At 47.3% G+C, this 17,525-nt stretch overlaps 1 protein-coding gene across 1 annotated transcript in view; it reads right to left on the bottom strand.

The window, feature by feature from the left end:
* The window catches only part of LOC148506416 (V-set domain containing T-cell activation inhibitor 1-like), a 123,377-nt gene that overhangs the window by 89,271 nt on the left and 16,581 nt on the right, over window positions 1-17,525 (bottom strand). Inside the window, exons 2-3 of the mRNA XM_088446788.1 lie at window positions 16,675-16,720; window positions 15,303-15,629 (exon numbers count right to left, since the gene is read on the bottom strand). Of these exons, the coding sequence (XP_088302914.1) occupies window positions 15,303-15,629; window positions 16,675-16,720 (373 nt within the window). The remainder of the gene's footprint in view (window positions 1-15,302; window positions 15,630-16,674; window positions 16,721-17,525) is intronic.

The following is a 17,525-nucleotide window of genomic DNA, read 5'->3' as shown; positions in this document are numbered from 1 at the left end:
TCACCACACCCTTAAATCCTACTTAATAGTCCACAAATTATTACGTACATGTAGCATGGGCCTCTCCAGGATGTGAGTTCATAGAGCACAGAGATAACACTGATACATTTTTAGGATTTATTGAGAAAATATCTCCAGGGTTAAGTTGCTAGGAAAAATCAGGTAAATAAACAAAACATACAGATATAAATGCACAGACTGATTTCAAATAAAAGAAAAGGATAAAAAGTCAGAACCCCAAATTATCTTACTCTGAGGAGGAGGGAGACCATAGGAGACAGAAGATGAGGAGCACTCCTAGAACAAAGTTACTTTTTTGTAGAGTGAACACTGAGTAGTGTGGTTTGCTGATCCTTATATTTCCACAACTACCCTCTCCCCCAGCAGCCCCCACCCTCCCTGGGCTCAAAGGGACTGGCCTTTTGTTCTCCACAGAGCTGTGCAGATGTAAACCAGAACATGTACTAGGACCTAAGCGTCATATATCTCTATGACTTAAAAGGGTATTTTATTGTAGGACAGCTAATAAACTATGGCCCTCATTCAGAGCCGTACGCTCTGAGCAGAGCGCACGCTCTGAATGAGGGCTGGCCTCCATGAAAATGGAGCGTCCTCCTGGACGCTCGTATAGCTGTGGGTCACCACCCACAGGCTATACGAGCGTGCATTTTGATGGCCGCGATGGTCGTGACCATCGCGACCATCGAAATTGCGAGCCGGAGCCTGCGGTTGAGGTTTTCAACCGCAAGCTCCGGAGTGATTTTGGCTCTATCAGAGCCAAAATCACTCCCAGTGACATCACTAGTGATGTCAGTGGGCCGGCTTCTGACGGGAGACGTTCCCGTGGGAACGCCCCCCGTCAGGGAGGCACGCCCCCCGCACGCCTACCAAAGGGGGCGTGCTGTCAATTAACATCGACAGCATGCCCCCTTTGATCAGACACAACGAGCGAAGGACTTTCCTTCGCTCATCGCGTCTGGCGCATGCGCACGACGGAGCTCCCTCCGTCGTGCGCATGCTCAGTCCATAACATCGACCCACTTGCGAGCGGACAGCCGCTCGCGAGTGGGTCTGAATCAGGCCCTATGATGATAAGGACCCTCTAGCAGCCTGTTTGTGTGTAGGGCTACAACAAGGGCCACTTATGGTGAAAAGCAAACACTATTTCCTTGAAGCTCCTGTCTTCAAAGGACCACCTGGCTCTCCTGGGTCCAGTGAGTAACTGATACAATGCAGATACAGATTTGACCTACCAATTCATATTGACCAATCATTCCTGAACTATACATTTTAGGGGAACTTATAATAATACACATTATACTCAAGGTCAAGTTGTTACTCATAGTAATGTGAGCACACTTTACCCAGGATACACAGAATGCATACAGTTATGACACCTGATTTTGATGAATTGCCATAACTCATGGTGATGGTCACACCTCCCTCCTAAAAATGTCGCAGGGAGATGGTGATCATCCATCACATACTTCCCTGTGCCATGGCAACTACCTCGTCGCATTGCCGAGAGAGTCCATCTGCATTCCTGTGCTCCACATCTTTTTTGTGTTGAATGGTGAATGTGTACTGCTGCAGAATGAGACTCCATCTCAGCAATTTACCATTACCCCCGGCAACTTTGTTCAATCAGCATAGTGGGTTATGATCAGTAATTACAGTGAAGTCTCTCCCATAGAGATACGGCTGCAGATTTTGCAATGCCCACACAATAGCTGAGCATTCCTTCTCAATAGTTGCATATGCCACCTCACAGGGGACTAATTGCCCATCTACTTAACTGAGGACAGCTCCTAGACCATAGTTACAGGTATCTGTCTGCATAATAAATCTGTGTTTAAAATCTGGGGCTTGCAGCACAGGATTTCAGTGCTCTGAAGGCCTGGTCACAGTCAATGCGACCAGATTTGGACGCTTCTTTTGGGTGAGGTCGGTTAGGGGTTTGGCGAGGGTACCGTAGTTGAGTACAAATTTATGGTAGTACCCCACAGTTCCCAAGAATTACCTGACCTATTTCTTGTCCCGAGAGGTAGGCCATGCTGTTATAGCCTCTACATTGCTCTGTTAAGGGTGCAGAATATCTCCCTCTACATGATGTCCCAGGTACTGCACCTCACTCATACCAAGCTGGTATTTTCTGGCTTGATAGTCAGACCTGCCCAAGTGATTTTGCTCAATACACTATCAAGTTGTCTTAGGTGTTTCTCCCAGGTCTGACTGAACACAGCAATGTCATCCAAATACGCCACCGCATGTCCCTCCTGGCCTGTCAACAGGTCATTGACCAGGTGCTGGAAGGATGCAGGGGCATTTTTCATTCCAAAGGGCATGATGAGGATCTCTAAAAACCCAAATTAGGTCATAAATGCGGACCTCTCACGGGCTTTGGGAGACAATGGAATCTGCCAGTACCCTCGGCTGAGATCCATTATTGTGATGTAGCGCTCCTGGACCAGCTGATACAGCAAATAATTTATCCTAGGCATGGGGTATGCATCAAACACTGTGGTCTTGTTCAACTTCCTGTAATCTAAACAGAATCGTATACCCCCACATTTCTTGGGAATCAGTACTACTGGGGTCGCCCAAGAACTGTTGGACCTCTGAATCACCCCTAGCTGCAGCATCTCATCAATCTCGCTTTTCATGGATGCTAACACTTCTGAGGAGGTGCGGTAGGATGGCGGTCACAATGGGGTTTGGGTGTCAGTGTTGACATGATGCGTCACTAGATGTGTCTTGCCAGGCTTCCCCATAAAATGTGCCTGATACGGGTGTAGGGTGTCAGCTAGCTGACCTAGCTGTACTGCAGACAGCTTCCCACCTCAGCAAGCATCTGTCAGAGACCCTCCTTCCTGGGCAGCAACTGCCAGGTCTAACAAGGGGTCAGATTTGTGTTCATTCTCAGGCAGCTACACACAACTGAAACACACGCTTCCCTGTCTTAATGTATTATATTTTCTTTCTTTTCTGACATGCCTCCTGAGACACTACATAGTTTACATCAATGATGCACTGTATTACGGAGTAGGGGCCTTGCCAGGCAGCCTGCAACTTGTTCTGCTGCATTGGGTTTAGAAGCAGAACCTTTTGCACTACCTACAGTATGTACTCTCTCACATGGCAATCGTATCACCTCTTTTGTTTCACCTGCGCAGCTTTAAGGTTATCCTGCACCATCCCCAGTGTACCACTGACTGCTCAGGAGTGAGCAGCTTAACCTCCCACTCTTCCCTGATCAAATCTAAAGGGCCATGCATGCAGCGCCCATATAGGAGTTCAAAGGGTGAGAATCTGGTTGATTCCTGTGGCACCTCGCAGTATGCAAAGAGGAGGTGCATCAGGAACCTCTCCCAGTCTCTTCCCTGGGACTCCACAAAGGTCTGCAACATCTGTTTCAGGGTACTATTGAGTCTTTCCAGAAGACCATTGGTCTGGGGTTGGTATGGGGTCGTGAGGTATCTTTATACAGAGGCTCTGCATGAGGTTCGACATGAACTGGGTACCTTGGTCCATTTACATCTCTTTTGGGAACCACACCCTGGAAAACATGGCAACCTTATCTGCCTTAATGGATGACAGAGCTACTGGGAATAGCTACGGGCCCCACAATGTCTATGTCATGACCCTGTCTAGATGTCACCTTTTTGCCTTGGGACTTACCCCTGTCAGCTTCCCCATGGATCTGTGTGTGTAATTTGACTGGAGGATTTGCTCTGATTATTGCACCTGGCCTCTCCTCTGTCTGTGAGCACTGCTAGCCCTGATTGGAATCACAGGTGTGGGTCTGATTCTCAGAGCTGCAGAGATGAATACTCCCTCTGCATGTTGTGCCTTCCACCACTCAGAATGCTACTACCAGACCACCTGTCCATATCCACCAATTGCTGCCAGACCCATGGTATATATATCCTCTCCTGATAGCATTCTGGGCCTGAACATCTCGTCTTCCCGTGGTGTATGGTTCATGCATTCAAGTCTGTCCCTGAAACCTGCTACAGCAATCCCTGGCGCTATCCAGAAAACCTGTTTCAGCTCTACCTGGCAATCCAGTAAATCTGCTGGCAGCAACCCCCGGTGCTTCCAGAAAACCTGTTACAGCCAAACCTGGCAATCCAGTAAGCCTGCTGACAGCAACCCCTGGTGCATCCTGAAAACCTGCTACAGTAATACCTGGCATCCAGACGTCCTGTTACAGCATACCTGGCCTGTGCTCTGCTGTTAGTCCTACTCCTGGTTGGTCCCTGGCACTCTGTAAACCTGCATCGTGTCACCTTGCCTTGCTTCCTGCTGTGGATCAACTCATGCCCCTTTTACCTACCTACTCCCTCCCTGAACCTAAAATTCCCAAACCTACCCATTCCTTCCTGAAACCTGTTATTTCCAATTATCCTGTCCAGCCTGCAAATTCCCAAACCTACCCAATCCTTCCTGAAACCTGTTATTTCCAATTATCCTGTCCAGCCTGCAAATCCCCAAACCTACCCATTCCTTCCTGAAACCTGTTATTTCCTATTATCCAATCCAGCCTGCACCTGAGTTCTAGCCTTTGTCATAGTAATTCCAGATTACCCTGTTTAACCACGTCTCAGCATTACCTGACTTCCCTTCAGCCATTGTTATATTCCAGTCCTGAGTCAAGTTCCAAGCTCATCAGTTCAGTCCACGTTGTTCCAGTCCAGAGTCAAGTTCCAAGCTCATCAGTTCAGTCCACGTTGCTCCAGTCCAGACTCAAGTTCCAAGCTCATCAGTTCAGTCCACGTTGTTCCAGTCCAGAGTCAAGTTCTCAGTTCATCAGTTCAATTCAACAAGTCTTCCTGCCGGTCACAGTCCGGTCCCTCCAGTTCCTGTCATTTATCATCAAAGGCAGTTTTCACTGCTACCCAAGTCTTGTAAATAGAGCTATTTACATTCTCTGTGATTCCAGTCATGCCGGCCTCCGTTGAAACCCGATCACCACCTGATACAGGTAACTCGCAGACACCAATCATGACAGAATGTTCAGGCCCAATGATGGTGGCGGATCAAGCACCTATTAAGGGAATAGATGCTTTCCGTAACCTGGTCACCCGTTTGGATTCACAGGAGGCTGTACAGCATCAAGTGCTACAGCTTTTGCAAATCCTGAATAACCGGTTAGATGTTACCCAAACCTTACCTGAACCCCTAACTACCTTCCATCGACTGCTGGAACAGCTTCAGGCTCTACTCAGCAAAATTTTTCAGATCATTCCTGAATTTCTTAGAGCTGCCTCTGTCTCGACTAAAACCTCTGCCTTGGAATCCCTAAGAAACAAGGATTCTTCTGAACCAAGTAATGTCAGACATCGTAGTTACCCACGCCCCAAGCTCTCTGTGGCCGAACGCCATCGGCGCAAAGATTTACAGCTCTGCCTCTATTGTGGGAGTTCTGACCACTTCATTAAAGACTGTTTCCTTTGCAACTCCAGCAGTGGTTCCAAGTGTCAACGTCTCAGTGCCCGTTCCAGCTCCAGCCCAGATTCTGCCCATTCCGGCTCCAGCCCGGATTCTGCCCATTCCGGTCCCAGCCCGGATTCTGCCCATTCCAGTCCCAGCCCGGATTCTGCCCGTTCCGGTCCCAGCCCGGATTCTGCCCGTTCCGGTCCCAGCCCGGATTCTGCCCGTTCCGGTCCCAGCCTGGATTCTGCTTGTCCCAGTAAGGGACTCCAGTCAGCAGCCCCAGGAGGGGTCTCAAGTCTCGTACCCCAGGAGGTGGTTTCAAGTCTCGTACCCCAGGAGGGGGTTCCTAGTCTCGTACCCCAGAAGGGGATTTCAAGTCTCGTACCCCAGGAGGGGGTCTCAAGTCTCGCGCCCCAGGAGGGGGTCTCAAGTCTCGTGCCCCAGGAGGGGGTCTCAAGTCTCGCTCCACCGGAAGAGGGTCTCAAGTCTCGCGCCCCAGGAGGGGGTCTCAAGTCTCTGGCCCCAGGAGGGGGTCTCAAGTCTCGCACCCCAGGAGGGGTTCTCAAGTCTCATGCCTCAGGAGGGGGTTTCAAGTTCCTGTTATCAGGGAAAAGTGTCTTGTACTACAAAATCTGATCATGATTCCTGTTCAGCGTCTCCTGCAAATATCATTTCAGAAGATGATAATCTCTGTAGCCTGTTCTCAGCTTTGATTGTTGATGCTACTGTCTCTAGCTCCCCAGGACTCCTTCCAGTTCCATCAATTTGTCCGAATTCCGAACATCGGTCAGCTTCAGTTATTTCGACTCCTCATCAATCAGAGCATCCTCAAATTTCCTCCTGCCAGGCACCTGAATGTGCTCCTCAGTCCTTGAACACACAGGATTCGTCGGTTACTCCACCATGCATTTATTTTGATGGGGACTTATCTCAGTACTATGCTTTAATTAAGCAATACTCTGCCATTATGGAAGCAGATCCAACTAGTGGTATCACTCCTACCAACATCGCTAGGTTCCTTCTTCTTTCCTTTAGTGGCAAAGCGTTAGACTGGGCCAATTCTATCATCGAGTCCAATGATCCAGTGCTTCTAAATATAAAGACTTTCAGTGAAGCTGTTAGCAAAGAATTTAGTCCTAACCATGTAAAAAAAATTTCTAGTGAAGTTCCCAGTTCCAAAATATTGTCCAAGCACTCTGTTTGTGCTACCAAGAATTCGTCCTCCACTCCTCTGAAATCCGAACAAGGTCAAGTTTTCAAGGGCCAGCGTGCCGAATTCCAGGCATCCCAAGAGAGCAGCACTTTTGAATCTGTAACCCAGAACATGACTTGTGCACACACCTCCTTGTCCCCTTTCTACTACTGTTCCTCCAAAAATTCTGATCCTGTCCTTCCCAGCCACATATTTCCACAGGAGTTACCAAAGATTCCTGGTCCGTTGGTTGGCACAAAATGTTCTCGCAGCAAAAAGAAGAATCGGCGAAGGTCTTGAACTATCTCCTTTGTAGACTTTCCACTCCAAGTATCCCAAGAAATTGAGAATTGGGAAGATGTCTGAAGAAAGTTTTTGTTTTGGTGTCCGGAGTCCACCCATAAAGAGGGGGGTACTGTCACGACCCTGTCTAGTTGTCACCTTTTTGCCTTGGGACTTACCCCTGTCAACTTCCCCATGGATCTGTGTGTGTAATTTGCCTGGAGGATTTGCTCTGATTATTGCACCTGGCCTCTCCTCTGTCTGTGAGAAACAACAAAAAGTATTCCCCCAGCACTCAGAATGAAATCAGCAATAAGATTTGAAAAACTACATGGTGGTAGATAATTCAGAGATCTCAGTTGCATATATTTGCAAAGATATGGCTAAGCCTCCGGGCCGCGTCACGGCGTCTCTGATACCGGAGGTCCCTATCACTTGGTCAGAATCTGGGGTGCAGAACCCCCAAAAAGCCGGCGATAGCCAGCCACCCCAGCGAAGAACACCAGTGGGAGACTAAAGTGTTAATATAGGATTAAAGGAAAAACTATGTGTTAATAAGTGAAGGTGTAATTAAAAAGCTAAGAAAAAAAAATATATATATACACAAAATATATTGGAAAGTGTAAAAGTGCTAAATAAAGTGTTACACTTTCCAATATATTTTGTGTATATATATATATTTTTTACTTAGCTTTTTAATTACACCTTCACTTATTAACATATAGTTAAGTGCTGGGGGAATACTTTTTGTTGTTTCTTGTATAGACTAACCCCTCCCTTACATGCACCTGAGTGATGTTACTGAAGTGATTGAGCAGCTTCCAACTTGTATTTCTGTCTGTGAGCACTGCTAGCCCTGATTGGAATCACAGGTGTGGTTCTGATTCTCAGAGCTGCAGAGATGAATACTCCCTCTGCATGTTGTGCCTTCCACCACTCAGAATGCTACTACCAGACCACCTGTCCGTATCCACCAATTGCTGCCAGACCCATGGTATATATATCCTCTCCTGATAGCATTCTGGGCCTGAACATCTCGTCTTCCTGTGGTGTATGGTTCAGGCATTCAAGTCTGTCCCTGAAGCCTGCTACAGCAATCCCTGGCGCTATCCAGAAAACCTGTTTCAGCTCTACCTGGCAATCCAGTAAATCTGCTGGCAGCAACCCCTGATGCTTCCAGAAAACCTGTTACAGCCAAACCTGGCAATCCAGTAAGCCTGCTGACAGCAACCCCTGGTGCATCCCGAAAACCTGCTACAGTAATACCTGGCATCCAGACGTCCTGTTACAGCATACCTGGCCTGTGCTCTGCTGTTAGTCCTACTCCTGGTTGGTCCCTGGCACTCTGTAAACATGCATCATGTCACCCTGCCTTGCTTCCTGCTGTGGATCAACTCGTGCCCCTTTTACCTACCTACTCCCCTCCCTGAACCTAAAATTCCCAAACCTACCCAATCCTTCCTGAAACCTGTTATTTCCAATTATCCTGTCCAGCCTGCAAATCCCCAAACCTACCCATTCCTTCCTGAAACCTGTTATTTCCTATTATCCAATCCAGCCTGCACCAGAGTTCTAGTAATTCCAGATTACCCTGTTTAGCCCTCGTCTCAGCATTACCTGACTTCCCTTCAGCCATTGTCACATTCCAGTCCAGAGTCAAGTTCCAAGCTCATCAGTTCAGTCCACGTTGATCCAGTCCAGAGTCAAGTTCTCAGTTCATCAGTTCAATTCAACAAGTCTTCCTGCCGGTCCCAGTCCGGTCCCTCCAGTTCCTGTCATTTATCATCAAAGGCCGTTTTCACTGCTACCCAAGTCTTGTAAATAGAGCTATTTACATTATCTGTGGTTCCAGTCATGCCGGCCACCGTTGAAACCCGATCACCACCTGAGACAGGTAACTCGCAGACACCAATCATGACAGTCTACAGCAACCCTTTCAAAAGGTTCTGAGATGAGTGGCAAAGGCATTAAGGGACCCCGTTTCACATCACTGGATTTCCCAACCACCCGGCATGCATGGCATGAATGACAGTAGTTAGCTATGTTGGTCATCATGCCATGCCAGTAGAAATTGTGTAGTAAAAGGACCTTGGTTCTGGACACACCTAAATTTCTTGCCTGGGGAATCTCATGGGCCACCTTCAACAAGCCATCCCTGTAAGACTGTGGTAACATCAGTTGCTTCTCAGTAATTACATCTGAATGCTCACTGATGTTTTTCTCTGTAAAAAAGCCCATTTCCCACAAATATTCTATTTGGGTCACCTCCTGCACACATCTGGTTAGCACGAGCCCTTACAGACTCCAGAGTTGGGTCTGTGTTCTGACATGCTTTAAACACATTCTGTTGCTCAGTGGGGTGCAGAAGACAGGGAGGCTGTCCCCCCTCCTCAGCTCTCACAGGAGAGAAGGGGGATTGCTTTCTAGTGAGCTGTCCTCCACTCCTGCAACTGCACCTCTTTCAGTGCTGCTGCCTCCATAGAGGGTGGTGAATGGGTTAATGTACACTCTTCCTTCAGTACAGCACTGCTGTGTAGTCACTGCTAAGACCTTGGTTACAGGGTGGCTCAAACATTTATATTTTGCCCTGACTCAGTTACAGTTGTAAGATCATTGTCTACTGTACATTACTCTATTTTATGCTAGAAAATGCATGATTACACCTTTGTGTCTCTGTCCTGTCCAGCTTAAAAGAGTTATTCCCTGAGTTTTCAACGACATCATCCACAGCACATACTGACCCTTCATTACATACAGGCATCGGTGTTAGCTGTGGAGATTAAATATGAACATGTGGCTTCACATCAGGGACAACACTTTGGTCAGTTACATACATGGCAGGCATCCTACCCAGATCTGTACTCAATAAGAGAGTGGGGGAAGATCTGCAAATACGCTAACATCACGGGTTCCATGACCTGCCCCCCAGTCTAAATAAACCCTGACTAGTGGTAACGTAGAGTGTACTCTGCCCACTCCCTGCACAGACATTGTTCTCCCAGGCAAAATGTTCTCAGGACATACTAAATCTGGATTTATTAAGATCACATCCACTCCAGAGCCACACATGCCACTGGTTACCTTGTCGTAGACTTGTACTTCTTGCATATTGTCCCTTTGTTGCTCTTGGGGTCCCCCAGAATACAGGAGAGCTGGCACAGACTTTTCTGCTGGGCCTCCCACAGGACGATATCTTGACTTCTTCTTGGAGGGACAATTGGCATTGATGTGCCCCACCATGTTGCAATTAAAACACCTGCAGGCATTGCCTGAACCAGGTTTACCCGCCACCCCCCCAAATGGTACAGCCACAGCTGCTTTCATTGAAGGGGCAAACGTGTGGGGTCCTCCAGGAAGCCTCTCCTTCCAAGTCGACTGCCCAACATCCCAAGCAATATCTTTGCTGCCAGAGCCCTGGTCACAATGCAACTGTCAGCCAGACTGGCAGCTTCTTGCGATGATTTAGGGTCACGGTCCATGACCCATTCTTTCACCTCAGCAGGACACAGTGCGAGGAACTGCTCTAGGAGAATGAGGTCTTTCAGTTCGCAACTTTCAATCCGTCAATCTTTATTAAATTTATTAGAGATGATCGGTACTTTGAACCAATGTTGATAGGAATTGATGAAGACTTTATTAATGATGCTCGTAGTAACCGATGTTGATAGGAATTGATGAACACTTTATTAATGATGCTCGGTTTGAACTGATGTTGATAGGAATCGATGTTGATTGAGAGATAATTGCCAATGATGGTAACCAAACTCCAATGGTCGAACTTAGAGAGATAATTCCCAATGGCAAATCCAGACTGCTGCTAACAAATGAGAGATAATTCCCACTGTCAAGTCCGGGCTGCAACAATCGATGGTGGAGTTGATTGAAGATAATCGGTTGGGATGGACTGCAGCATCCAGAATAGCTTAGCACAGGAGCTGTTAATTCAGTGGAAGCGATGATGTACTGGCAAAGGAGATCAGTCCAAGGAAGGAATATATAGGCTGGACTCTGGATGATAGGCCAGTACATTCAGCAGATCCACAGACCATGCTCTGACTGGATGACTGAACTCATGTCCCGTCTTCTGAGGAAAGGCCGTCGTGCGACCTACATGCTGACAGGAGTGAGAAGCCTGCTTGGAGTACAGAAATGCGGAGTACCATGCTTATGCCTAGCAGCCATCTGGATGCAGCTTCCGAGCCGAGATCTCCTCTGTGCCAACCAGGATAGGCACTGCAAAGGCAAATAGTGTGTTTCCACACTCCAGATCGTGACACTGCGCTAACAGTCCAACCTAGGTGTCAGAGGGACAGAGCTTTTAGTCTCTAAATTTCTGCCAGTAAGTTTCCGGGGTGAGGTTAAATCACTTTAGCAACACTTCTTTAATGACGCGGTAATCGCAATCAGCTCAGGAATGCCCCAAATTCTTCCTATACACCTCTGCGACTGTGCGTGTGAATCTTTACTGTGTCTCTGTATGACCACCATCGGGAGCATGCACAGTGCAACTTACACACATGTTGAGACTATAAACATTGCTCCACTGCGGGCATCACCAACACTGTGCCCAACTCAGGGTCATGCCCACTGTCTTGTCTGGTACATGCAGCAGTACATACATACTACTTTATATTCACATTTCCTGCTGTGTTCACCCTGACGGAATGATCTAACCATGTACAGAATCAGCAAAGCTGAGAAACGCAGAGAACCAATTCCAGTCACCCTTCTTGGGGTAGCAGTAAGTTGGGAAATGTCTGCCACCAGTCTAGAAGACTTATTTCCATCCAGGTTCCTTCACTGGCACCTGGTACCACTTCTTCCAGGCTCCTACCATCGGCACTTGGAACTTCTTCTGCTGCGTATGCATAGACTAGCTGCGGCCATACCTCCTGATTTATGTCGGCTGATACTCACTGATCCCTCACAATGGACCAGGCTCTGCACGGTAGCTGGCAGAGGGCTTGAGCTTGGAGATACTGGGCTCAATCCAGAACAGCCAGAGAACGAAATAGTGTTTGGTGCAATTCTGTTGTCACAGATTTTTATTGCTCAAATAGTCTTCAAAAACACTCTTCCCCTTATCTTAGGGGGTCAGCATACAGATGTTCACAGCAGTACAACTCTTCTTGATATTCAAAAAGATACAAACAAAACAGTCTCACGGGCCTTCTTTTATGTCACCCCAATGCTCATTACCACAGAGGGTAATGGTGCATACATAAGGTCAGATGTACAAAAAAGAAGAAAAGAAACTCTATTATGTGAGCACTCTTATTGGAGAAATGATCTATGAAATACTTAAAACATAACCTTTAATGTAGTAAACTAATATTCTAATGACAAAGGACAAAAGACTAGACAATCAACATATAACATGAAGGTACCCAGAATAGTGGTAAAACAAGAGGTCTATAGATGTATGCTATTACAGTAAAGCATTCTATTTTATAGACGACCCCTTAAATCAACAAATAATTCAATGGGTAACAAATTGGGAGCATAGTCACATGCTCTAAATAGTTCATCAAAACATACGGCGAACATTTAAAGCAGCATAATGAACATATAATACTTAAATGGTACTACTGAAATCTCAACAGTCTCAACTATTCAGAGCATGTGACTATGCTCCCAATTTGTTACCCATTGAATTCTTTGTTGATTTAAGGGGTCGTCTATAAAATAGAATGCTTTACTGTAATAGCATACATCTATAGACCTCTTGTTTTACCACTATTCTGGGTACCTTCATGTTATATGTTGATTGTCTAGTCTTTTGTCCTTTGTCATTAGAATATTAGTTTACTACATTAAAGGTTATGTTTTAAGTATTTCATAGATCATTTCTCCAATAAGAGTGCTCACATAGGCCCTCATTCAGAGCCGTACGCTCTGAGCAGAGCGCACGCTCTGAATGAGGGCCGCCCTCCATAAAAATGGAGCGTCCTCCTGGACGCTCGTATAGCTGTGGGTCACCACCCACAGCCTATACGAGCGTGCAGTTTGTTGGCCGCGATGGTCGTGACCATCGAAACTGCGAGCCGGAGCCTGCAGTTGAGGTTTTCAACCGCAAGCTCCGGAGTGATTTTGGCTCTATCAGAGCCAAAATCACTCCCACTGACATCACTAGTGATGTCAGTGGGCCGGCTTCTGACGGGAGGCGTTCCCGTGGGAACGCCCCCGTCAGGGAGGCACGCCCACCAAAGGGGGCGTGCTGTCAATCAACATCAACAGCACGCCCCCTTTGATCAGACACAACGAGCGAAGGACTTTCCTTCGCTCGTCGCGTCTGGCGCATGCGCACGACGGAGCTCCCTCCGTCGTGCGCATGCTCAGTGCAGAACATCGACCCACTTGCAAGCGGACAGCCGCTCACGAGTGGGTCTGAATCAGGGCCATAGTTTCTTTTCTTCTTTTTTGTAAATCCAGTTTTTACTCTAGTGAGCACCTACACTACCCGATATGACTTTTTCTATTTGAATAGGGAATAGTGGCTATGTCTTTATCAGAATATTTTCATTATTGAGGGTCAGTGCGTCGATTCTCCCCCTTCCCCCATTTCCCTTGTTTTTGACTGTATAAGGTCAGATGTGTCAGATGAACGATTTGAATGATTTTACCAATGATTTGAATGATTTGAACGATTTAATTATTTCTGACTGCATTAAAATGAATGGAATCGTCCAAATATGACTGCAAACACATCAGATGTCAGATTATATTATCTGACCATCGGGAACGCGCATCGTTCATCGTTCATCTGACAAACATGTCAGAAATGTCAGATTTTCCTTCAGATATGAGCGATTGAATGATTTTTAAAATCGTTATTGTACAGGTCTGAAGGAAAATCTGACCGTGTTTATGCACCATAAGTTTGCCCTGTGGTGTTTAACCAATCAAATTAAGTGCCCAAGGCATGCTCACCTTTAACATTGTCCCTAATGGGCAGTGGAAAATGGTCACTTTTTTGTGCCTGAGCCCCCTGGGTGTTGGTCAATGCCTAGGTGCCGGTATGTTTAGGATGAGAAAAATCTTCCCTCCAAAACGTACTTCCAGTACTCTGCTGAGGGGGACTTGGCTACCTCTCCTACCCAAATCGGGCTCCAGGACAAAGCAAACAATGGGCCTGATTCAGACCCGATCGCAAGCGCTATGCACTCGCGAGCGGGTCGATGTTTGGCCACTGCATATGCGCACGCCGGAGCTGGCTCCAATGTGCGCATGCGTGAGACACGGCTAGCGACGGGCGCTCCATCGCTACGGGTCTCGCACCAAAGTGGGGCAGCTGTCAATTTTGATTGACAGCTTGCCCAGTTTTGGAGACGGGCAGGGGGGGTGGCTGGCCAAACAGAGGCGACGGAATGCCTGCCGTTTGGGGGCGGCCCCACTGACAACAAGAGTGATGTCAGAAGATCACTGGGGCTTGCGGGAACGAGACCCTACCACAAGGGTCTCATCGCAAGCCCCGATGGTCGTGATGGTCGAGACCATCGCGGCCATCACCTGGCCGCTCACAATAGCTGTGGGTGGTCACCCATAGCTATGCGAGCGGCCTGGAGACCACACGAAAAAAAAAAACGCCCTGATTCAGAGCGTCCGGCTCTGAATCAGGCCCAATATCCCCAGCCAGCAGTCTCCTGGACACAGAGGGGAAGTTCTTAGAAGGTCCCTGAAAATAATTAGCTGGCTGCATTGGCCGGCTCCCCACTATCAGGCATGAGGCGGAAAGCGAAGGCATTTTGTTTTTCTCTGTAAGGGGCTTTGAAATCCAGCTGCCCACAGAGAGCTCTTGATTCCATGGACGTCCAGAGAAATCAAGATAAATACATTTTACTTTAAATTATACATTTAAAACACTTTCATTGAAGATATAAGTAAAAACGTTTCTGCAATATATACGTACATTTGGTGCCTCATGTTCAACACTAGGCTGTTACACCCCCCAGCACTGCAGCCCAGGACCTGATTTTTCCTGGCTCAGTGCGGCACTTTTTTAAAACACAGTTTACATATTTTATACATACACTTTATTTAATAACTTGTACACTGTGCGCTCTAACTATTCAGCTAGGCCCCCAGTCCCCAGAATTCAGCACCTAGCCCTGCAGTGTGGGTCTGCTGGGGGCTCTCTCCTGATGCAGAGCACCGGGGGTTAACACAAACCATTGCTGCGGCCACTGGAGCTGGTCCAAGCCGCAACATATCAAACACATTTAAAGCACCGATCCCATTTACAATGGGCGCCTAACACCGGTGATATTGGGGGGTTAACCCAGTGCCACGGCTGCCATTAACCACGTGGCGGAGGCAGGAGTAGGCATCAGGATACAACTGGAAATAACAGACAGAGAGCCCATCTAATGACACTGGACGGAAGAGGACTTACGGTCTATGGACAAGGTCACCTTCAGGTCTCCGTGGCCCTTCTCCCCGGCGGCTCGGCAGCTGTAAGTGCCCTCATCAGAGAAGGTGACATCTCTCAGCGTCAGGTCCAGGCGTCGCTTTGAAAACTGTTTGGAGAGTTGTGTGCGACCTCGGTACTGAGAATCCTGCTCCTCCAGACTGTCCCGACCTTCACTGAATTTGTGAACCACCAATTTCCTACCATCTTCCTCTATCTTCTCCCAGATCACAGTCACACCATCTTGTACAAAAGGTAAGGTGCACGGGAGCTGGACGGTGCCATAGAGGTGAGTGGTCACCTCTTCATCAGCTGTGGGGGAGAGACGGGACCAATATTACACCAGAAATCATCCTGTTAGGCCCCATCTCTCAGGGACAGCCCACATTTGGGATCATTTCTCCATGTGACTGTGCCCCAGACATGTCTCTGAGAGGTGTCTGCTGTGTGGGAACCCTGGGATGTGGGTATATAATTATGGGAAGCATGCCAGGGACTATAATAACATGCCAGGGATTATAGTAACATACCAGGAACGCCAGGGATTATAATAACATCCCAGGGATGCCAGGGATTATAATAACATCCCAGGGATGCCAGGGATTATAATAATATCCCAGTGATGGCAGTAATTATAATAACATCCCAGGGACACCAGTGATTATAATAACATTTCGGGAATGACAGGGATTATAATATCACCCCAGGGATTATAATAACATCTCAGGAATGCCAGGGATAATACTATCACCCCAGGGTGCCATGGATTATAATATCACCCCAGGGTGCCAGGGATTATAATAAGTGTGCTGGCCCATAGGGGGTGCTCAGGGCAAATAGAAACCTCAAAGCTATTTTATGTGGTCATGGCTCCTATTTACTACAAATGCATTTAAAATTCAGTAGTAATGCGATATTTTTGACTAAATTGGCATTGCGAATTTAGGAAATATTAAATGGATGTACTAACATATTCATGCAGGGACAGAATTTGCGATAAATCTCTGTCCCTGAGAATCCCGTCCACACACTTCCCTCTGTATATTTCGGAAAAAATACAGGGAGAATGTATCTGCACATACGCCTTCTGCCGGATACGCAACCCGCAACTTTTCATGAAAACTACTCCAATTGCACTTTCATAAATTTATGTGATACTAATATAATGCGAAAAGGGTGTAAATACCGTTGAGTTCACATTATTTTAGTAAAGCTAATGTTATTAAATAGCCCCCTTAGTCTCTCTGAGGACCCTTATAAACGCCATTACACATCATATCTAAGTCCAGGGTAACAGCGCACAGCGCAGACCTAGTACAGGAATAAATCTCTGCTCGGTAGAGGTTGGAGATATTACCGTATAGCCGTCCAGTCTGGAGACCTATGCAGAGAAACATCAGCATCTGGAACACAAACGTCACAATGATCAGATCAATAAGACGGAACTAACAAATAATCTATTATTAGATAATTATATTTGTTTATTTTGGCAATTCCGGTCATACAGCGATTATATATATTACATGAAGAGATGTTGGTGACCTTACTGTATCTTCTATATCTTCAGCATTTTAGGAATTAATAGCATCTGTTAATGTAGTGGGACAAGGTCACTGGCATAGTGGTGGATGCAAGGCCGGCCCTAGTCCAAATTTTTTGGTAAGCGAGTATATTTTTTGGTGCCCCCCTATACAGTGCCCCTTTTACGGTGCCCCCAGTAGTGGTCCCCCCTGTGCAGTGCCCCTTGTGCCCCCAGTAGTAAGCCCCTTATATAGTGCCCCCAGTAGTAGTCCCCCCATGCAGTGCCCCCAATAGTGGTAACCTTTATGCATGCCCTTTAAACAGTGGCCCCAGTTGAAGTTCCCCCCTTATGCAGTACCCCCAGTATTGCCCTTTATATAGTGCCCCCAGTAGTGGTCCCCCCTCTTGTAGTAGCCCCCCTTGTAGTGCCCCCAGTAGTAATCCCCCCTTGTAGTTCCCTCAGTAGTAATCCCCCATTGTAGTGCCCCCAGTAGTAGTCCCCCCCTTGTAGTGCCCCCAGTAGTAGACCCCCCTTGTATTGCCACCAGTAGTAGCCCCCCTTGTATTGCCCCCAGTAGTAGCCCCCCTTGTATTGCCCCAGTAGTAGCCCCCCTTGTAGTGCCCCCAGTAGTAGCCCCCCCTTGTAGTGGTCCCAGTAGTAGACCCCCCTTGTATTGCCCCCAGTAG

The sequence above is a fragment of the Taudactylus pleione genome, unplaced genomic scaffold, assembly GCF_031769625.1.
Source record: "Taudactylus pleione unplaced genomic scaffold, aTauple2 ptg000405l, whole genome shotgun sequence".
Classification (NCBI taxonomy): Eukaryota; Metazoa; Chordata; class Amphibia; order Anura; family Myobatrachidae; genus Taudactylus; species Taudactylus pleione.
The sequence above is the reverse complement of the archived record's forward strand: the minus strand, read 5'-3'. Positions and strand labels throughout refer to the sequence as shown.